Genomic DNA, 22,574 nt, shown 5'->3' with positions numbered 1-22,574 from the left:
GAGCGTTGTTCAAACGCTAACAACATGGCCACCCACACGTCCCTTGTTGACTAGGAGCAAGCTTGCTAAATGATGTTAAATAAGACCGTGGCATAAAATGATTCGATCGGGATTTTATCAATCCCAGATCACAAATATGTATTGTACACACAAAGCGTTTGAAAAACGAGTTCAGTAGCGAACGATATTGAACGTGTAGATGGGTAACAAACCCTCGAGCTAGCTATGCTAGCTTGAGAACAAACATAAACATTCCTTTAAGGCTAGCTATCTACGAAATTGAAAGATTAATTTATTGTGGGAAGATGTTGAGTTTTCTAACAGCAAGACAGGCTGGACTTGACGACCCACTTCGTCTGAGACGGGCAGAGTCAACACGGAGGTGAGGGGAGGTTGGCCATATCATTCCTGGGAACGCTAACGTTACTGTTACCAGTGTTTTGTCCGTATCACTAGCTGTCACAGTCAAAAATGGTCTATATCGTAAAAAATTATGAAAACAACTATTTGCTTTGGGATCTTAATTTAAAGAGTGGCATAAGGTCAACAGTGTGTCTAGGTTTAAAATAACATATATATTTTTTCCGGTTTTTCGGATGACTGCCTTTCCTGGTTCACCAATTACTTTGCAGACAGAGTTCAGTGCGTCAAATCGGAGGGCATGCTGTCTGGTCCTCTGGCAGTCTCTATGGGGGTGCCACAGGGTTCAATTCTCGGGCCGACTCTTTTCTCTGTGTATATCAATGATGTTGCTCTTGCTGCGGGCGATTCCCTGATCCACCTCTACGCAGACGACACAATTCTATATACCTTCGGCCCGTCTTTGGACACTGTGCTATCTAACCTCCAAACAAGCTTCAATGCCATACAACACTCCTTCCGTGGCCTCCAACTGCTCTTAAACGCTAGTAAAACCAAATGCATGCTTTTCAACCGGTCGCTGCCTGCACCCGCATGCCCGACTAGCATCACCACCCTGGATGGTTCCGACCTAGAATATGTGGACGTCTATAAGTACCTAGGTGTCTGGCTAGACTGCAAACTCTCCTTCCAGACTCATATCAAACATCTCCAATCAAAAATCAAATCAAGAGTCGGCTTTCTATTCCGCAACAAAGCCTCCTTCACTCACGCCGCCAAGCTTACCCTAGTAAAACTGACTATCCTACCGATCCTCGACTTCGGCGATGTCATCTACAAAATGGCTTCCAACACTCTACTCAGCAAACTGGATGCAGTCTATCACAGTGCCATCCGTTTCATCACTAAAGCACCTTATACCACCCACCACTGCGACTTGTATGCTCTAGTCGGCTGGCCCTCGCTACATATTCGTCGCCAGACCCACTGGCTCCAGGTCATCTACAAGTCCATGCTAGGTAAAGCTCCGCCTTATCTCAGCTCACTGGTCACGATGGCAACACCCATCCGTAGCACGCGCTCCAGCAGGTGTATCTCACTGATCATCCCTAAAGCCAACACCTCATTTGGCCGCCTTTCGTTCCAGTACTCTGCTGCCTGTGACTGGAACGAATTGCAAAAATCGCTGAAGTTGGAGACTTTTATCTCCCTCACCAACTTCAAACATCAGCTATCTGAGCGGCTAACCGATCGCTGCAGCTGTACATAGTCTATTGGTAAATAGCCCACCCTTTCTCACCTACCTCATCCCCATACTGTTTTTATTTATTTACTTTTCTGCTCTTTTGCACACCAATATCTCTACCTGTACATGACCATCTGATCATTCATCACTCCAGTGTTAATTATTTGCCTACCTCCTCATGCCTTTTGCACACATTGTATATAGACTCCCCCTTTGGTTTCTACTGTGTTATTGACTTGTTAATTGTTTACTCCATGTGTAACTCTTTGTTGTCTGCTCACACTGCTATGCTTTATCTTGGCCAGGTCGCAGTTGCAAATGAGAACTTGTTCTCAACTAGCCTACCTGGTTAAATAAAGGTGAAATAAAAAAAATAAAAACATATGACGGTTGTGGTAATTAATTAGGCTTCCATGTTGGTGTGTGGGTGTTATGACGCATTCAAAACAACCGGGAACTCGGAAATCTCCGACTTCAGTGCGTTCATCACAACTAGGAATTCGATAAAAGTATTTTGAACGACCATCCAACTCGGAATTCCATTTTGGGAACTCGGGCAGCTCCTACTTTCCGACCTGAAGATCACTGACGTCATGACTCTGTCTTCCTTGTTTTCTCTTAAGGGTCCTCAATTTAGAGCTGAATCATGACAGAGATGTGGATCGAATCCATAGCAATGGCGTAAACACCATAGACATTGAAGTCATTGAGGGCAGATAGTAAGTATCATTAGTAGTAGGTCTGACAATATGTCAATTGAGGACATAATTTGTTATGATTACCATATAGCCTAGGCCTATAACATGTAACCTAATGCATAGTTCCGTCATCACCTGATTTCAACATAACGTGATACATAAGCAACCTCCTATAATTCAACATAGACATGTGTTGCCTGTATAGCACTTTTTTTTAGAATCCTTCTGGTGCTATCTCATTGGGAGATAATCCCCTCCTCTTGTCTGTTCTGTAGCATGCTATCTGGAGGGGCAGATGGGGTGATTGTGGTGTATGACCTGGAGAACAACAGCGGGAAACCCCAATACACCTGTAAAGCAGTCTGCACTGTAGGCAGGTGTGTGGCTCACATACCTGATGGCATCCACTAGATGGCAGCGTGTGTGTGTGTGTGTGTGTGTGTGTGTGTGTGTGTGTGTGTGTGTGTGTGTGTGTGTGTATATGTGAGGTTCTGGTGGTCACTGTTAGTCTGTTTGTGTTGCAGGTCCAGTCGGTATGTCCACAGGTTCAGTGTAGAGACAGTGCAGTGGTACCCACACGACACAGGCATGTTTGTCTCCAGCTCCTTTGACAAAACCATGAAGGTCTGGGACACTGAGACACTAAAGGTACACCTTACATACTCTTTTTAACTCGGTCTCTCTCTCGCACTCTTTGCCTTTTATGGCCATATGGTGCTCTGTGATGAACTAGAATCACGCTGTGCCATGGTTACCTCAGAGTCGGCTGGGGGACAGCAACTCGTTTGCAGAGGGATTTGCATTGTAACTGTCACTCTACTCTCGTCCTCCAGCTTCCTAGTCCCCTGCTCTGTTCTTCTCCACTCCTCTCCAGCTTCCTAGTCCCCTGCTCTGTTCTCCCACACTGCCATGTCCTGCTCTGTTCCCCTCCACTCCCCTCCATTCCTCTCCTCCAGCTTCCTAGTCCCCTGCTCTGTTCTCCTCCACTCCCTCCCATTCCTCTCCTCCAGCTTCCTAGTCCCCTGCTCTGTTCTTCTCCACTCCCCCCCATTCCTCTCCTCCAGCTTCCTAGTCCCCTGCTCTGTTCTCCTCCACTCCCCCCTATTCCTCTCCTCCAGCTTCCTAGTCCCCTGCTCTGTTCTCCTCCACTCCCCTCTATTCCTCTCTTACTCCAGCTTCCTAGTCCCCTGCTCTGTTCTCCTCCACTCCCCTCTATTCCTCTCCTCCAGCTTCCTAGTCCCCTGCTCTGTTCTCCTCCACTCCCCTCTTCCTCTCTTACTCCAGCTTCCTAGTCCCCTGCTCTGTTCTCCTCCACTCCCCTCTATTCCTCTCTTACTCCAGCTTCTTAGTCCCCTGCTCTGTTCTCCTCCACTCCCCTCCATTCCTCTCCTCCTCCAGCTTCCTAGTCCCTTGCTCTGTTCTCCTCCACTCCCCTCCATTCCTCTCCTCCTCCAGCTTCCTAGTCCCCTGCTCTGTTCTCCTCCCCTCCATTCCTCTCCTCCTCCAGCTTCCTAGTCCCCTGCTCTGTTCTCCTCCACTCCCCTCCATTCCTCTCCTCCAGCTTCCTAGTCCCCTGCTCTGTTCTCCTCCACTCCCCTCCATTCCTCTCCTCCTCCAGCTTCCTAGTCCCCTGCTCTGTTCTCCTCCACTCCTCTCCTCCTCCAGCTTCCTAGTCCCCTGCTCTGTTCTCTTCCACTCCCCTCCATTCCTCTCCTCCTCCAGCTTCCTAGTCCCTTGCTCTGTTCTCCTCCACTCCCCTCCATTCCTCTCCTCCTCCAGCTTCCTAGTCCCTTGCTCTGTTCTCCTCCACTCCTCTCCTCCTCCAGCTTCCTAGTCCCTTGCTCTGTTCTCCTCCACTCCTCTCCTCCTCCAGCTTCCTAGTCCCTTGCTCTGTTCTCCTCCACTCCCCTCCATTCCTCTCCTCCTCCAGCTTCCTAGTCCCTTGCTCTGTTCTCCTCCACTCCCCTCCATTCCTCTCCTCCTCCAGCTTCCTAGTCCCTTGCTCTGTTCTCCTCCACTCCCCTCCATTCCTCTCCTCCTCCAGCTTCCTAGTCCCTTGCTCTGTTCTCCTCCACTCCCCTCCATTCCTCTCCTCCTCCAGCTTCCTAGTCCCTTGCTCTGTTCTCCTCCAGCTTCCTAGTCCCTTGCTCTGTTCTCCTCCACTCCCCTCCATTCCTCTCCCAGTCTCACAGCCGCATCCCTCATTTCTGTCTCCTGGTCCCATTGTGTCAGTCAGTCACGACAGTGTTCTTTCCTATCGTGCTGGCCGGCTGACCGACTGACTGAACAGTGGTTTTCTATACATGTTTGCTCTTCCCATGTAGTAGTGTTGTCTCTGTACAGCACAGAGATATCAAGTTAATGTTCATGTTGAAGTAAAGCTGATAAAGTTTAGAGTCTGAAGTTCCTTCCCCTTGTGTGTCTGTAGCCCGCTGAAGTGTTCCAGTTTGAAGGAAACGTCTACTGTCACCACATGTCCCCCATTGCCAGGAAACACAGCCTCATCGCAGGTGTGTGTGTGTGTGTGTGTGTGTGTGTGTGTGTGTAGCAAGCTCTGTCTCACATCAGAATTAGACGTTCATCTATGTTTCATAAACATCACATTTCGAAGTTGTTGTAAAAGTCACATTTTGAAGTGTTTTTAAGGTTAAGTTTTATCTACCTCTGCCACTCCATTTTGAGTTAATGCCTAAGGTAAGGGTTAAGATTTGGGATAGGTTTAAAAAACAAAATCTCAAAAACAACTTTGTGTCGCTGGATTTGAGCATGCAACCTTTAGCACCAGAGGTAGATGCTTACGTCTATCCAGCATCCCTCATCCCTGTCCACAATGCCTTGGCAACACCTAAACCTACTTGAACCCTAGTGGCCGGTTTCCACGTCATCTCCCGACGTCCTCAGACATGGATGGACGTCGAATTCTGGCTTGTATCACGGGTGACCTGGCTGTGGGTGAAATTGTACGTGTGTCATGCTCTTAAAATATGATTTACTGTCTATGTCTTATTGATATAATCTAAGAATGAACATATGAGGCCTCAGTAAATCAAACAAAATTTAAATGTTGATTGTGAAACAGCTGTGTGGTACAGAGTGTATGCCCCTAGCGGTGTCAGGGGTTGGAACTGACTCAGGAAGAGTTTAGAGAGATGTGCTGTTCTGGAGACATGACAGGAATCCAGGCTCTGCCCCCCTGCTGACAGAGCAGGACAGACTGGTTACACATACCTTCCCAATCACCCACACTGCTCTCACTTGCCCTGTTGTTTTCTGTTTCTCTGAGATTCTTCCCAAATTCAAAACTAAATGCCATGAAGTCTTTCAATTACACATTTTACTAATAGCAAAATCAACCTTTTTCTGGAAAGTTCTGGTGGTGCTAGAATGATCAGAATTTGTCAGGCGAACCAGAATTATAATTTTATTTGTGTCGGGTTTCTAACAGATGGACTCAACCCGGGTTATTTTGTGTCCATCCCTGTCAGCTCTAGCTCCCTGTCAGCTCTAGCTCCCTGTCAGCTCTAGCTCCCTGTCAGCTCTAGCTCCCTGTCAGCTCTAGCTCCCTGTCAGCTCTCATCCCCTATGTGAATGATGTGTGTTATTAGCTCATGTTTATCCAATAGTAGAACTGCTCTCTTATACATTCCTATCTTATCTGAGAGAACCAGGGCCTCCAGTTTCTCCTCTGTCACAAAGCATTAACACACACAGTGAAAGTAGAGATGTTTTTCTTTGTGATAGTCGTACTGTATGTAACCTTTCAAGTAATCCATTGATCTGTGTGTTCTCAGTGGGTACCAAAGACCAGAAAGTACAGCTCTGTGACCTGAAGTCTGGCTCACGCATCCAGGTTTTGCAGGGTGAGAGCCACACACACCCACCCCTATGTCTTACTATACTTGTGAAGACTTCAAAATCCTATTTTCCCTAAACCTAATTGAACCTTTATTTAACTAGGCAAGTCAGTTAAGAAACAGATTCTTATTTACAATGGCTCCCTACCCCGGCCAAACCCGGACGATACTGGGCCAATTGTGCGCCGCCCTATGGGACTCCCAATCATGGCCGGATGTGATACAGCCTGGATTTGAACCAGGGACTGTAGTGACGCCTCTTGCACTGAGATGCAGTGCCTCAGACCACTGTGCCACTCGGGAGCGTAAACCCAACCCCTAAGCCTAAAATAGCCTTTTACAAGTGAGGCCTGGCAAAATGTCCTCACTTCTGAGTTTTATTTGGTTTACTTTTCTTGTGAGGACTTCTGGTACTCACAAGTATAGTAAAACGTGTCTACACTGACACACACTTCCACTGACTGTCCTTTCTATCCCTCAGGTCACAGAGGTGAGGTCCTATCTGTTCGATGGTCGCCAAGATATGAGCACATTTTAGCTACAGCCAGGTAGGCCGACCTACACCAAACCTGGAGAGATACAACTACCTTGAAGGGCCATTAGATAAATGTCCCTCCCTCATTTCACGCCCAAGTATCATAGAAATTCCAATCTAGCTAATGAAAGGGATTCCACTTTCTATTACCATAACTAGACTGTATCAGTATGTCACCTGAACTCATTGGCACACAGAGAAACTGAACCAGCCTCTATTCCCTGGGAATAACAATGCAGCATATGGCAGGGAGAGAGTACTCCGCTGGTTTATGCCAAATTAGATCTGCTAATTAAACCATTGGGATCAAATCACTGTCCCTTTGGGCTGTAAGTGATTTGAAAAACAACTGAGCAGCATTTCAACTGCTACTGATAACATTGGACAGTGAAGCACACTGTCTTTGAACATTTAGTATGGACTGAGATTCTTTTTTTATATGGAGGACTGTTTTGAGGAAATTTGAGGCACTATTCTATAGCTGGATAATTTAAGGGATTGTGTTGAATTGTTGTAGTGTTACGTTGTTGATGCCCAGTGATGTGAACCTTCATCTGCAGACCAATTAGGGGACGTTTATGTAAGGTTCATTTATATATCCCTATAAGGCCCCAGGGCACTGACACATGTCCCCTGAGGGATGGAAGGCTGTTGATTTTGGCTTCTCATGCGCTCTCTCTGTTGCTCTGTCTCTCTATCTCAATCTCTCGCTCTCTCTCTCAGTACTGACAGCAGGGTGTTGGTGTGGGATGTGCGTCGGGCCTCAGGGAGCCTGTTCTCTCTGGATCAACACAACGGGGACAAGTCCAAGGCCTCGTCAGAGGCAGGTAGGAACACACTGTCACCCCTCCCCCTCTCCCTGACTCCCCCCACCCCTGATAACGGGGTCCTGAGAAGATGTCTACATGATAGTGAAAGCATTGTGATAACGGGGTAAAGAGAAGATGTCTACATGATAGTGAAAGCATTGTGATAATGGGGTAAAGAGAAGATGTCTACATGATAGTGAAAGCATTGTGATAATGGGGTAAAGAGATGATGTCTACATGATAGTGAAAGCATCGTGATAACGGGGTCAAGAGAAGAGATAAAGGGTTGAGTGTCCTTTCCCGTTAAACAATAGTTATATTATCTCATTGGCATTTAATGACGTGTGTGTGTGTTTGCCAGTGAACACAGCCCATAATGGAAGGGTAAATGGCCTCTGCTTCACGGTCGACGGCCTCTACCTTCTCACCACGGGAACAGACGACCGCATGAGGCTGTGGAACAGTGCCAATGGAAAAAACACACTGGTAGGTTCTGTCTGTGTGTGTGTGTGTGTGTATAAGAGAGTTACAGCGAGCGAGAGAGATGCAGAGAGTGAGAGAGGGTCAAAAATGTGTCTGGCGGGGATCCAATGGATGAGGGTGAGGACTAGGCTCTACCCCGAGGCCCTGTCCGAGTGTGCATATTTGTGTGTATGCACATTTCCTGCCCATCCCTGGAGTCCATGTCTGGAACACAATAACATAGCGTGTGTGACTCTTCCAGGCCTTACCCTAAATGATCAGTAGCCATCCCTCTCTGTGACAGCGGCCTCCAGCACTAAGGGACATCATTGTGCCTCTAGCCCCATTAACTTCCATACATAAACTTCCCCTCACTAACTGGGTCTGTAGGTGAAGGCCTCAAGCCTTCACATAATGGTCCTGTGCTGCTTTGGGTTAGGAGAAACAGTTTGCCTGCTTGATGACTTGAAGACATATATCCCTTTTATACACTAAAATCCCACATGTTGGTGTGTCTGAAGGGGGTAAGGAGTAAAAACATGGACAAATAAAAGCTAGCTAAAGACCAAGTCATGATTCATGCATTTTCAGACCCTGTAACCAAAATACAGGAATGAATGGTGATTGGTTCTCTGCTTTTTTGCAGGTAAATTCATGAACACTTCCATTGTTTAATATCGCCCTAATTTGAACTGCAAACAGATCCCATGGTTTAACAACACCCCCCACACCTCCCACTTATATTTATAAAAGGGGTATACCTGAAAATAAATGCTAAGGAAGGGGCTGTATGAAAGGGGGGTCATATAAACATTGCCTTATATTTTACAAGTAACATGCCACATCTTCTGCCTAAAATGAGTTATACAGTACATCTTTAAACAGTTAATCTCGACAAATCCGAGGGAAGCCCACTTTAGCTGGCGTGGTCCGTATCAGTACAACACATGTTGAGGTCTATATTTAACCTGGTTTCTGAATTCTTCCATGCTTATCACCACTCTACATAATGTTCTGTAGCAGGTTGATAGTTGAAGTGCTGTTCTACTGTTAGCTTGGTCATCCGTCCAACTGACCCACCCAACTCCTCTCTGTCTCTCAGGTGAATTATGGGAAGGTGAGTAACGAAAGCCGTAAGGGGTTAAAGATCACGGTGTCTCGTAGCTGCAGCCCGGAGTTTGTGTTTGTACCTTGTGGCAGCTCAGTGGCGGTGTACACTCTACACACCGGGGAACTCGTAACCATGCTAAGGGGACACTACAACAACGTGGACTGCTGCCAGTTCCACCCCGACTACCAGGTGACTGACTGACTGTCTCTGTCTGCCGTCTGTCTGTAGGTGCGTCCATCCTTTATGGCTATAGACTAATAAGAAATGACAGTGTTATTAACATCATTATGTTTGTTCATTATCAATACCTTACGTATGTTCATGTAAATCAGCTCATGTGACGTCATATTGTTCCTAAGTTGAACCAAGGTTTCAGAGACGTGGGTCCTATTCATTAGTGCACACTGTAGCAAACCATAGCAAAATGTTTTGCAATGGAAAACCCGGTAGGTCCCTCCCTGTTTTTTGACCCATTTGCTTCTGTTTGGTTCCCAATGAATATGACCCTAGCAGACCAGAGGCCTTGAAGGCCTTCTGTACATCACAGAGAATCATAACAAATTCCTATTCTACCCTCATTACCAGCGTCCTGCACGTAGATAGCTGACGCATTGTCAGTTTGTTATGGTACAGTTGGCACAGATATGACAACCTGCCTTGGGAGGTACGGAACACTGGCCTTTTACTAATGTTAATCGAAGAAGATACTGAATTGAGACAGCATCCCCTCTTTTGCATTTTCCTGTTAATGGTTAAGGTTAGTATTTGTGACGAATGATTGGATCTTTACATCTGTGTAGCGCAGGACGAGATCTGTGAGTTGCAGTGGGTGTGTATTTGAAGTAGGCTACAGTAGGTAATTTACCCTTGAATAGATTATATATTAAAGTCAACATCCTCATGTAAAGCCATTAGCCATGGCCTAGTCACAGCGGTATGAAAAACAATTGGGCCTTAATGATTATAAAGGTGAAGGCCAGAAATGAGTTTGTTCTCTTTTATGGAGAGTTTTGTTTACTTGTCAAAGTACTGCAATGGGAGGTTTGTTGAAGAACGGGGTAGTGCTATGTCATATAATCTACTTCTACGAAGGCGGGTCTTTCCTTTCTTCACTCCAACTGCTATACCACATAAAGGCTAATAAATTCCCTAATACATGATTATACAGTTTCCGTAGTATCTCATTGTAATGCATATCTTACTCATGCACATCGCCTTTCATACACAGTAGTATTTGTGTTAGACATACTCTAACAGCAGAACTAATATCTGTCTAATGTTCTACTTATTAATCCTGTACGAATGTGGCAGAGCAACTTTGAGTGTTTGTTTATTGGAAAGAACACATAGTTCTGGAATGTCTTTTTGCTTCTTGTCTTTTGAAGTAGGCTAATGCCACATTTGACATTTTAGTCATTTAGCAGACACGTTTATCCAGAGCGACTTGCAGGAGTAATTAGGGTTGAGTGCCTTGCTTAAGGGCACATCGACCGATTTTAATTTAATTTATTATAATATATTTTTTTCTTCTTCACCTAGTCGGCTTAGGGATTCAAGCCAGCGACCTTTCGGTTATTGGCCCAACACTCTTAAACGCTAAGCTACCTGCCACCCAAAAATACACCTCTTCAAATGATTGGCACGTTTGGACTTTATGAACTTCTATTGGTTGTTTTCCTGGATGATGATTGTCATTGTTTTCAGTCGAGTGTTTCATAAGGTAGACACTGCTGTAATAACTATGTACTTCCTCCCGCCATCAACACTGATACTTCGCCAACATGCTTCTTTCCACTTGACAAACTTAGCTATTTTAGGACCGAATGCTAACATGTGTATATGGGATTAGCTAACACAACGTGCCATTGGAACACAGGAGTGATGGTTGCTGATAATGGGCTTCTGTACGCCTATGTAAATATTCCATAAACATTTTGCAGTTTCCAGCTACAATAGTCATTTACAACATTAACAATGTCTACACTGTATTTCTGATCAATTTGATGTTATTATAATGGACAAAAAATGTGCCTTTCTTTCAAAATCAAAGACATTTCTAAGTGACCCCAAACTTTTGAACGGTAGTGTATATATAGATAAATATATGGCTCTGGCCAGGACGTAAAGAGTATTGAGACCCAGGCTAAATCACTCCTCTCTTCTGTGTGTTTCCAGGAGCTGTACAGCGGGGGTAAAGACTGTAACATCCTAGCCTGGGTTCCTGTTGTACGACCACCAGACGTGGAAGAAGAAGGGACAGCCGCCAAGGTAGGAGGCTGCACAGCAGGAACAATTTAAAGCACATTTGGGGGGTAGTAATTATACGCAGGTCCCTGTTCTTGTTCTAAAACGCTGTCACATTACCAAATCAAATCAAATCAAATCAAATTTATTTATATAGCCCTTCGTACATCAGCTGATATCTCAAAGTGCTGTACAGAAACCCAGCCTAAAACCCCAAACAGCAAGCAATGCAGGTGGAGAAGCACGGTGGCTAGGAAAAACTCCCTAGAAAGGCCAATACCTAGGAAGAAACCTAGAGAGGAACCAGGCTATGTGGGGTGGCCAGTCCTCTTCTGGCTGTGCCGGGTGGAGATTATAACAGAACATGGTCAAGATGTTCAATGTTCATAAATGACCAGCATGGTCGAATAATAATAAGGCAGAACAGTTGAAACTAGAGCAGCAGCACAGTCAGGTGGAAGTTGAAACTGGAGCAGCAGCATGGCCAGGTAGACTGGGGACAGCAAGGAGTCATCATGTCAGGTAGTCCTGGGGCATGGTCCTAGGGCTCAGGTCAGTTGAAACTGGAACAGCAGCATGGCCAGGTGGACTGGGGACAGCAAGGAGTCATCATGTCAGGTAGTCCTGGGGCATGGTCCTAGGGCTCAGGTCCTCCGAGAGAGAGAAAGAAAGAGAGAAGGAGAGAATTAGAGAACGCACACTTAGATTCACACAGGACACCGAATAGGACAGGAGAAGTACTCCAGATATAACAAACTGACCCCAGCCCCCCGACACATAAACTACTGCAGCATAAATACTGGAGGCTGAGACAGGAGGGGTCAGGAGACACTGTGGCCCCATCCGAGGACACCCCCGGACAGGGCCAAACAGGAAGGATATAACCCCACCCACTTTGCCAAAGCACAGCCCCCACACCACTAGAGGGATATCTTCAACCACCAACTTACCATCCTGAGACAAGGCTGAGTATAGCCCACAAAGATCTCCGCCACGGCACAACCCAAGGGGGGGGGGGGGCGCCAACCCAGACAGGATGACCACAACAGTGAATCAACCCACTCAGGTGACGCACCCCCTCCAGGGACAGCATGAGAGAGCCCCAGCAAGCCAGTGACTCAGCCCCTGTAATAGGGTTAGAGGCAGAGAATCCCAGTGGAAAGAGGGGAACCGGCCAGGCAGAGACAGCAAGGGCGGTTCGTTGCTCCAGAGCCTTTCCGTTCACCTTCCCACTCCTGGGCCAGACTACACTCAATCATATGACCCACTGAAGAGATGAGTCTTCAGTAAAGACTTAAAGGTTGAGACCGAGTTTGCGTCTCTGACATGGGTAGGCAGACCGTTCCATAAAAATGGAGCTCTATAGGAGAAAGCCCTGCCTCCAGCTGTTTGCTTAGAAATTCTAGGGACAATTAGGAGGCCTGCGTCTTGTGACCGTAGCGTACGTATAGGTATGTACGGCAGGACCAAATCAGAGAGATAGGTAGGAGCAAGCCCATGTAATGCTTTGTAGGTTAGCAGTAAAACCTTGAAATCAGCCCTTGCTTTGACAGGAAGCCAGTGTAGAGAGGCTAGCACTGGAGTAATATGATCAAATTTTTTGGTTCTAGTCAGGATTCTAGCAGCCGTATTTAGCACTAACTGAAGTTTATTTAGTGCTTTATCCGGGTAGCCGGAAAATAGAGCATTGCAGTAGTCTAACCTAGAAGTGACAAAAGCATGGATTAATTTTTCTGCATCATTTTTGGACAGAAAGTTTCTGATTTTTGCAATGTTACGTAGATGGAAAAAAGCTGTCCTCGAAATGGTCTTGATATGTTCTTCAAAAGAGAGATCAGGGTCCAGAGTAACGCCGAGGTCCTTCACAGTTTTATTTGAGACGACTGTACAACCATTAAGATTAATTGTCAGATTCAACAGAAGATCTCTTTGTTTCTTGGGACCTAGAACAAGCATCTCTGTTTTGTCCGAGTTTAATAGTAGAAAGTTTGCAGCCATCCACTTCCTTATGTCTGAAACACATGCTTCTAGCGAGGGCAATTTTGGGGCTTCACCATGTTTCATTGAAATGTACAGCTGTGTGTCATCCGCATAGCAGTGAAAGTTTACATTATGTTTTCGAATAACATCCCCAAGAGGTAAAATATATAGTGAAAACAATAGTGGTCCTAAAACGGAACCTTGAGGAACACCGAAATGTACAGTTGATTTGTCAGAGGACAAACCATTCACAGAGACAAACTGATATCTTTCCGACAGATAAGATCTAAACCAGGCCAGAACATGTCCGTGTAGACCAATTTGGGTTTCCAATCTCTCCAAAAGAATGTGGTGATCGATGGTATCAAAAGCAGCACTAAGGTCTAGGAGCACGAGGACAGATGCAGAGCCTCGGTCCGATGCCATTAAAATGTCATTTACCACCTTCACAAGTGCCGTCTCAGTGCTATGATGGGGTCTAAAACCAGACTGAAGCATTTCGTATACATTGTTTGTCTTCAGGAAGGCAGTATGTTGCTGCGCAACAGCCTTCTCTAAAATTTTTGAGAGGAATGGAAGATTCGATATAGGCCGATAGTTTTTTATATTTTCTGGGTCAAGGTTTGGCTTTTTCAAGAGAGGCTTTATTACTGCCACTTTTAGTGAGTTTGGTACACATCCAGTGGATAGAGAGCCGTTTATTATGTTCAACATAGGAGGGCCAAGCACAGGAAGCAGCTCTTTCAGTAGTTTAGTTGGAATAGGGTCCAGTATGCAGCTTGAAGGTTTAGAGGCCATGATTATTTTCATCATTGTGTCAAGAGATATAGTACTAAAACACTTGAGCGTCTCTCTTGATCCTAGGTCCTGGCAGAGTTGTGCAGACTCAGGACAACTGAGGTTTGGAGGAATACGCAGGTTTAAAGAGGAGTCCGTAATTTGCTTTCTAATAATCATAATCTTTTCCTCAAAGAAGTTCATGAATTTATCACTGCTAAAGTGAAAGTCATCCTCTCTTGGGGAATGCTGCTTTTTAGTTAGCTTTGCGACAGTATTAAAAAGGAATTTCGGATTGTTCTTATTTTCCTCAATTAAGTTAGAAAAATAGGATGATCGAGCAGCAGTAAGGGCTCTACGGTACTGCACGGTACCGTCCTTCCAAGCTAGTCGGAAGACTTCCAGTTTGGTGTGGCGCCATTTCCGTTCCAATTTTCTGGAAGCTTGCTTCAGAGCTCGGGTATTTTCTGTGTACCAGGGAGCTAGTTTCTTATGAGACATTTTTTTTGTTTTTAGGGGTGCAACTTCATCTAGGGTATTGCGCAAGGTTAGATTGAGATCCTCAGTTAGGTGGTTAACTGATTTTTGTCCTCTGGCGTCCTTGGGTAGGCAGAGGGAGTCTGGAAGGGCATCAAGGAATCTTTGTGTTGTCTGTGAATTTATAGCACGACTTTTGATGTTCCTTGGTTGGGGTCTAAGCAGATTATTTGTTGCAATTGCAAACGTAATAAAATGGTGGTCCGATAGTCCAGGATTATGAGGAAAAACATTAAGATCCACCACATTTATTCCATGGGACAAAACTAGGTCCAGCGTATGACTGTGACAGTGAGTGGGTCCAGAGACATGTTGGACAAAAGACTAATAGACAGGCATCTAGTAGGCCCTTTTTATTTGATACCAGTACATGTACATTTTAGACATTTAGCAGACGCTCTTATCCGGAGTGATCAATCAATAAAATGTATTTATAAAGCCCTTTTTACATCAGCCGATGTCACAAAGTGCTATACAGAAACCCAGCCTAAAACTCAATCCGCAAGGAATGCAGATGTAGAAGCACAGTGGCTAGGAAAATCTCCCTAGAAAGGCAGGAACCTAGAAAGAAACCTAGAGAGGAACCAGGCTCTGAGGGGTGGCCAGTTCTCTTCTGGCTGTGCCGGGTGGAGATTATAACAGTACATGGCCAAGATGTTCCAACGCTCATAGATAACCAGCAGGGTCAGATAATAATTACAGTGGTTGTAGAGGGTGCAACAGGTCAGCACCTCAAGAGTAAATGTCAGTTGGCTTTTCTTAGCCAATCATTCAAAGTTAGAGACAGCAGGTGCGGTAGCGAGCGAGTGTCGAAAACAGCAGCTCCGGGACAAGGTAGCACGTCTAGTGAATAGGTCAGGGTTGCATAGCCGCAGGAAGAACCGTTGAAACTGGAGCAGCAGCACGACCAGGTGGACTGGGACAGCAAGGGGTCATCAGGCCAGGTAGTCCTGAGGCAAGGTCCTAGGGCTCAGGTCCTCTGAGAGAAGAGAGAGAGAATTAGAGGGAGCATACTTAAATTCACACAGGACACCGGATAAGACAGGAGAAATACTCCAGATATAACAGAATGACCCTAGCCCCCCGACACAAACTATTGCAGCATAATTACTGAAGGCTGAGACAGGAGGGGTCAGGAGACGCTGTGGCCCTGTCTGGCTATACCCCCGATCAGGGCCAACCAGGCAGGATATAACCCCATCCATTTTGCCAAAGCACAGCCCGCACACCACTAGAGGGATATCTTCAACCACCAACTTACTACCCTGAGACGAGGCCGAGTATTGCCCAAGAAGATCTCCCCCACGGCACGAATCCGAGGGGGGCGCCAACCCAGACAGGAAGATCACATCAGAGACTCAACCCGCTCAAGTGGCGCGCCCCTCCTAGGGACGGCTTGGAAGAGCACCAGTAAGCCAGTGACTCAGCCCCCATAATAGGGTTAGAGGCAGAGAATCCCAGTGGAGAGAGGGGAACCGGCCAGGCAGAGACAGATGGTTCGTCGCTCCATTGCCTTTCCATTCACCTTCACACCACTGGGCCAGACTACACTCAATCATAGGACCTACTGAAGAGATGTCTTCAATAAAGACTTAAAGGTCGAGTCCGAGTCTGCGTTTCTCACATGGGTAGGCAGACCATTCCATAAAAATGGAGCTCTATAGGAGAAAGCCCTGTCTCCAGCTGTTTGCTTAAAAATTCTAGGGACAATAAGGAGGCCTGCATCTTGTGACCGTAGCGTACGTGTAGGTATGTACGGCAGGACCAAATCGGAAATGTACAGTGGGGCTAAAAAGTATTTAGTCAGCCACCAATTGTGCAAGTTCTCCCACTTAAAAAGATGAGAGAGGCCTGTAATTTTCATCATAGGTACACTTCAACTATGACAGACAAAATGAGAAAAAAAAATCCAGAAAATCACATTGTAGGATTTGTAATGAATTTATTTGCAAATTATGGTGGAAAATAAACTTTTGTTATTGACCAAATACTTATCTCAATACTTTGTTATATACCCTTTGTTGGCAATGACAGAGGTCAAACATTTCTGTAAGTCTTCACAAGGTTTTCACACACTGTTGCTGGTATTTTGGCCCATTCCTCCATGCAGATCTCCTCTAGAGCAGTGATGTTTTGGGGCTGTTGCTGGGCAACATGGACTTTCAACTCCCTCCAAAGATTTTCTATGGGGTTGAGATCTGGAGACTGGCTAGGCCACTCCAGGACCTTGAAATGCTTCTTACGAAGCCACTCCTTCGTTGCCCGGGCGGTGTGTTTGGGATCATTGTCATGCTGAAAGACCCAGCCACATTTCATCTTCAATGCCCTTGCTGATGGAAGGAGGTTTTCACTTAAAATCTCACGATACATGGCCCCATTCATTCTTTCCTTTACATGGATCAGTCGTCCTGGTCCCTTTGCAGAAAAACAGCCCCAAAGCATGATGTTTCCACCCCCATGCTTCGCAGTAGGTATGGTGTTCTTTGGATGCAACTCAACATTCTTTGTCCTCCAAACACGACGAGTTGAGTTTTTACCAAAAAGTTATATTTTGGTTTCATCTGACCATATGACATTCTCCCAATCTTCTTCTGGATCACCCAAATGCTCTCTAGCAAACTTCAGACGGGCCTGGACATGTACTGGCTTAAGCAGGGGGACACGTCTGGCACTGCAGGATTTGAGTCCCTGGTGGCGTAGTGTGTTACTGATGGTAGGCTTTGTTACTTTGGTCCCAGCTTTCTGCAGGTCATTCACTAGGTCCCCCCGTGTGGTTCTGGGATTTTTGCTCACTGTGATCATTTTGACCCCATGGTGTGAGATCTTGCGTGGAGCTCCAGATCGAGGGAGAATATTAGTGGTCTTGTATGTCTTCCATTTCCTAATAATTGCTCCCACAGTTGATTTCTTCAAACCAAGCTGCTTATCTATTGCAGATTCAGTCTTCCCAGCCTGGTGCAGGTCTACAATTTTGTTTCTGGTGTCCTTTAACAGCTCTTTGGTCTTGGCCATAGTGGAGTTTGGAGTGTGTCTGTTGAGGTTGTGGACAGGTGTCTTTTATACTGATAACAAGTTCAAACAGGTGCCATTAATACAGGTAACGAGTGGAGGACAGAGGAGCCTCTTAAAGAAGAAGTTACAGGTCTGTGAGAGCCAGAAATCTTGCTTGTTTGTAGGTGACCAAATACTTATTTTCCACCATAATTTTTTTCTTCTCATTTTGTCTGTCATAGTTGAAGTGTACCTATGATGAAAATTACAGGCCTCTCTCATCTTTTTAAGTGGGAGAACTTGCACAATTGGTGGCTGACTAAATCCTTTTTTGCCCCACTGTAGATAGGAGCAAACCCATGTAATGCTTTGTAGGTTAGCAGTAAAACATTGAAATCAGCCCTAGCCTTAACAGGAAGCCAGTGTAGAGAGGCTAGCACTGGAGTAATATGATCACAGTTTTTGGTTCTAGTCAAGATTCTAGCAGCCGTGTTTAGCACTAACTGAAGTTTATTTAGTGCTTTATCCAGATAGTCAGAAAGTAGAGCATTGCGGTTGTCTAATCTAGACGTGACAAAAGCATGGATTAATGTTTCTGCATAATCTTTGGACAGAAAGTTTCAGATTTTTACAATGTTACGTAGATGGAAAAAAGCTGTCCTTGAAACAGTCTTGATATGTTCATCAAAAGAGAGATCAGGGTCCAGAGTAACACAGAGGTCCTTCAGTTTTATTTGAGACGACTGTACAACCATCAAGATTAATTGTCAGATCCAACAGAATATCTCTTTGTTTCTTGGGACCTAGAACAAGCATCTCTGTTTTGTCCAAGTAAAATATTTGCCACCATCCACTTCCTAATGTCTGAAACACAGACTTCCAGGGAGGGCAATTTTGGGGCTTCACCATGTTTCATCAAAATTGTACAGCTGTGTATCGTTCGCATAGCAGTGAAAGTTAACATTATGTTTCTGAATGACATCACCAAGAGGTAAAATATATAGTGAAAAAAATAGTGGTCCTAAAACAGAACCTTGAGGAACACTGAAATTTACAGTTGATTTGTCAGAGGACAAACCATCCACAGAGACAAACTAATATATTTCCGACAGATAAGATCTAAACCAGGTCAGAACTTGTCCGTGTAGACCAATTTGGGTTTCCAATCTCTCCAAAAGAATTTGGTGATCGATGGTATCAAAAGCAGCACTAAGGTCTAGGAGCACGAGGACAGATACAGAGCCTTTGTCTGCCATTAAAAGGTCATTTACCACCTTCACGATTGCAGTCTAAGTGCGATGATGGGGTCTAAAACCTGACTGAAGCATTTCGTATATAATGTTCGTTTTTAGGAAGGCAGTGAGTTGCTGCGCAACAGCTTTTTCAAAAAAATCTTTTTAGAGGAATGGCAGACAGACTTCGCTTTTGTGCACACAGAAATTAGATCATAGGGGTTGTGGCTTGTGCTCCACCTTGCTAGGGTAACTCGGTACACACACAGTCAGGCTGGCTCAGCTTGGCTACATTCCCCAGGTGCTGATGAAATTATGTCTATAGGCATCTTCAGCCAGCTCCAAAAGCAGCTTCACCAGTTCTATTTAGTTTGGGAAACGGAATAATAATTGCTTGCTTGCACTTGGGAAATGTTTTTAATGCTTTCCTGATTACTCAATCGCTTTAACTCAAAACAACATGACAGCGAGAGAGTAAAGTGAGTTGAGAGTATTTTACTGAATGTATTTCTCCATCCCAGGGTGGGAGCCAGGCTACGGTGAATCCTGCTTTTGAAGACGCATGGAGCAGTGATGAGGACTGATGCATAAGCACAACTGTACAGCCCTACTCCATCGGACATAGCTTTAGGAATCTCATCATGGTGCTAGCTTTAGGAATCTCATCATGGTGCTATCTTTAGGAATCTCATCATGGTGCTAGCTTTAGGAATCTCATCATGGTGCTAGCTTTAGGAATCTCATCACGGTGCTAGCTTTAGGAATCTCATCATGGTGCTAGCTTTAGGAATCTCAACATGGTGCTAGCTTCAGGAATCTCATGTTGCATCTTAAGACTTAAAAAAAAAACTACAAATGCAGTTTAACATCTACTGTGGAGTTGGAGAATGAACCTTAATAGACTTTGAATCTCTGTTGTGATATCTGATTTATCTTTTATTTTATATACAAAATGGAAATCTACACTGAATGTATGAAACATTAGGAACACCTTCCTAACATTCATTTGCATCCCCTTTTGCCCTCAGAACAGCCTCAATTTGTCGGGGCAACTCTACAGGTGTCGAAAGCGTTTCACAGGGATGCTGGCTCATGTTGACTCCAACCAACAGTTGTGTTAATTTAGCTGGATGTCCTTTGGGTGTTGGACCATTCTTGATACACACGGGAAACTGTTACGTGTGAAAACCCATCTGCGTTGCAGTTATTGACACACTCAAACCGGTGTGCCTGGCACCTACTACCTCAGCAGCGTACTGTCAGCAGCATACTGTCAGCAGCATACTGCCAGCACAGCATACCACCCTGCATCCCACTGCTGCCTTGCCTCTGAAGCTAAGCAGGGTCGGTCCTGGTCAGTCCCTGGATGGGAGATCAGATGCTGCTGGAAGTGGTGTTGGAGGGCCAGTAGGGGGCACTCTTCCCTCTGGTCTATCTATCCCAATACCACAGGGTGATCACAGAGTGATTGGGGACATTGCCCTGTGTAGGGTGCTGTCCTTCGGATGGGACTTTAAATGGGTGTCCTGACTCTTTGTGGTCATTAAAAATCCCATGCACTTATCGTAAGAGTAGGGGTGTTAACCCTGTTGTCCTGACTAAATTCCCAACCTGGCCCCACCTAATCATCCCCCTCATTCCTAATTGGCAGATATCATTCCTCACCTCTCCAGCTGATGTGTGGTGCGCGTTCTGGCACAAAAATGGCCGCCGTGCATCACCCAGGTGGATTCTACACGTTGGTGGTAGATGAGGTGAGTTTCCCCATACTATGTGAAGAGCTTTGAGTAACTCTGTTTGTAGAAAAGCGCTATATAATTCCAATCAATTATTAATTACCATACCCCGTTCAAAGGCACTTAAATCTTTTGTCTCCCCCATTCACCCTCTGAATGGTAAACATACGCAACCCATGTCTCAATTGTCTCAAGGCTTAAAAATCCTTCTTTAACCTGTCTCCTTCCCTTCATCTACACTGGTTGAAGTGGATTTAACAGGTGACATCCATAAGGGCTCTTAGCTTTCAGCTGAATTTACCTGGTCAGTCTATGACATGGAAAGAGCAGGTGTCCCTAATGTTTTGTACACTCAGTGTATGGTGTTGATGATTCGTGCATTAAAACCTATGGATGGTTATCTGCACTGTACATTGGGCTGTATAATCTGTTTCTATTGTCTGCCTTTGATGCAACATGTACATTGTACTTTACATGGTGTTAAAATCAGCTTTCCATTATTCCAATGATGACCAGAGTAAAACCAGCTGAACTGGAGCCAAACCTTTCCTCATAGCGTCTTTGAACATGACGTTCAAGAGACCCACCTTTCCGTCATCACTTCACACAGAAATATTTGTCAGCCATGTCTCTCTGTCTCTCCCCTACATTTGCATTATTTATTCTGTTGTCATTGCTAAAACCAGCTCTGTATTGTTGTTGTTAGACGTGATACTGAAATCAGACTCACTTTCTCTCCTACTGGCAGCCTCATGTTTACATATGATTGGCTTGAAGGGCATTATTTCCCTATAACTCACGGCATATTTGCATGGTAGAATGTTCATGGTTCAATGGCCATAGTTCATTCTATGGCAAAAGTCGAATTGAAAACATTGATTTTGTTGTATTCCAAATGGCAAGCTAGGACAGATGATTTGGTTAGCTATAGTAAACTTGCCAGCTACTTCAGTGGATGTTGAACACATTTCTACCGGCAAATTAACACATTTCTAGTGAAAAATATGTTCAATTATAGCCATGGTATAATGGAGATAATCAACTCGGGGCTCTATGCGTTCTCTGGAAAATAACACCACTCTGTGGAAGGTCAGTTCCACTCTGCATGGAACACACCTTCCACGTCATTCATTATTTTCCATAGAACGCATAGCCTCACTTTGATTAAACCCTTACATACTTTTAACCTCTAGGAAACCCGACCTACAATTAATCCTATCAGTCCCGAGATTCCAGCAAAAATCTACTTTTCATTTATCTGACGTTAATTTATCTGTAGCCCTTATATTTAGCCTCACAATTAAGTGTTTTACAGTTTTCTTTTCAGGATAACCAGATCTACGGTTGCGTTCATGGGTTTTATTGACATGTCAATAAAAAATATTCCGCCAAAAACATTGAAATGAATTTAAAAATGAATTGATATGAATGCTGTAAGTACTGAAATTGTTTGCTCACTGAGAAATTAATATAAATATCCAACCAGTCAATGACAACTGTGGAGTTTGTGACAGCAATTATGTAAGCTTATTACAGTATTATAAACACTATGTCCAAGGATTTGGTATGCTCTTCTATGTAGAACATTTGACACTTTTACCTCATGCATGTATAATATAATTTCACTGCTTGAGACACCCAGAGGTGTTTGTTGTACACTATATGTACAAAGGTTTGTGGAGCCCTTCTATTTAGTGGATTCAGCTATTTCAGCCCCACCCGTTGCTGACAGTTGTTTGCATTGCTGTGTGCCAGATTTTAATCTCCATAGACAAACATTTGCAGTAGACTGGCCTTACTGAAGAGCTCAGTAACTTTCAATTTCAAAGTGGCACCATCATAGGATGCCACCTTTCCAACAAGTCAGTTCATAACATTTCTGCCCTGCTGGAGCTTCCCCGGTCAACTGTAAGTGCTGTTATTGGGAAGTGGAAACATCTAGGAGCAACAACAGCTCAGCCATGAAGTGGAAGGCCACACAACAGGACCGGCGAGTGCTGAA

At 44.9% G+C, this 22,574-nt stretch overlaps 1 protein-coding gene across 2 annotated transcripts; it reads left to right on the top strand.

The window, feature by feature from the left end:
* ercc8 (excision repair cross-complementation group 8) lies at positions 1–22,062 on the top strand. 2 transcript variants are annotated; one of them, XM_020490381.2, is made up of 12 exons: positions 1–382; positions 2,230–2,325; positions 2,580–2,681; positions 2,829–2,952; positions 4,733–4,814; positions 6,096–6,164; positions 6,640–6,706; positions 7,417–7,520; positions 7,864–7,988; positions 9,067–9,264; positions 11,251–11,343; positions 19,358–22,062. In XM_020490381.2, exons 1-12 carry the CDS (start codon positions 306–308, stop codon positions 19,418–19,420), a joined length of 1,200 nt encoding a protein of 399 aa, XP_020345970.1. In that variant the 5' UTR covers positions 1–305; the 3' UTR covers positions 19,421–22,062. The 2 variants fall into 2 exon arrangements, 1 of the variants encoding a protein (XP_020345970.1); XR_004210747.1 differs by having other exon boundaries at positions 8–382; positions 9,067–9,303.
* The last annotated feature ends 512 nt before the right edge of the window (positions 22,063–22,574 follow it).

This window comes from Oncorhynchus kisutch, linkage group LG8, assembly GCF_002021735.2.
Source record: "Oncorhynchus kisutch isolate 150728-3 linkage group LG8, Okis_V2, whole genome shotgun sequence".
Lineage (NCBI taxonomy): Eukaryota > Metazoa > Chordata > Actinopteri > Salmoniformes > Salmonidae > Oncorhynchus > Oncorhynchus kisutch.
Note: the sequence above shows the minus strand (reverse complement) of the source record. Positions and strands in the feature narration are given on the sequence as shown.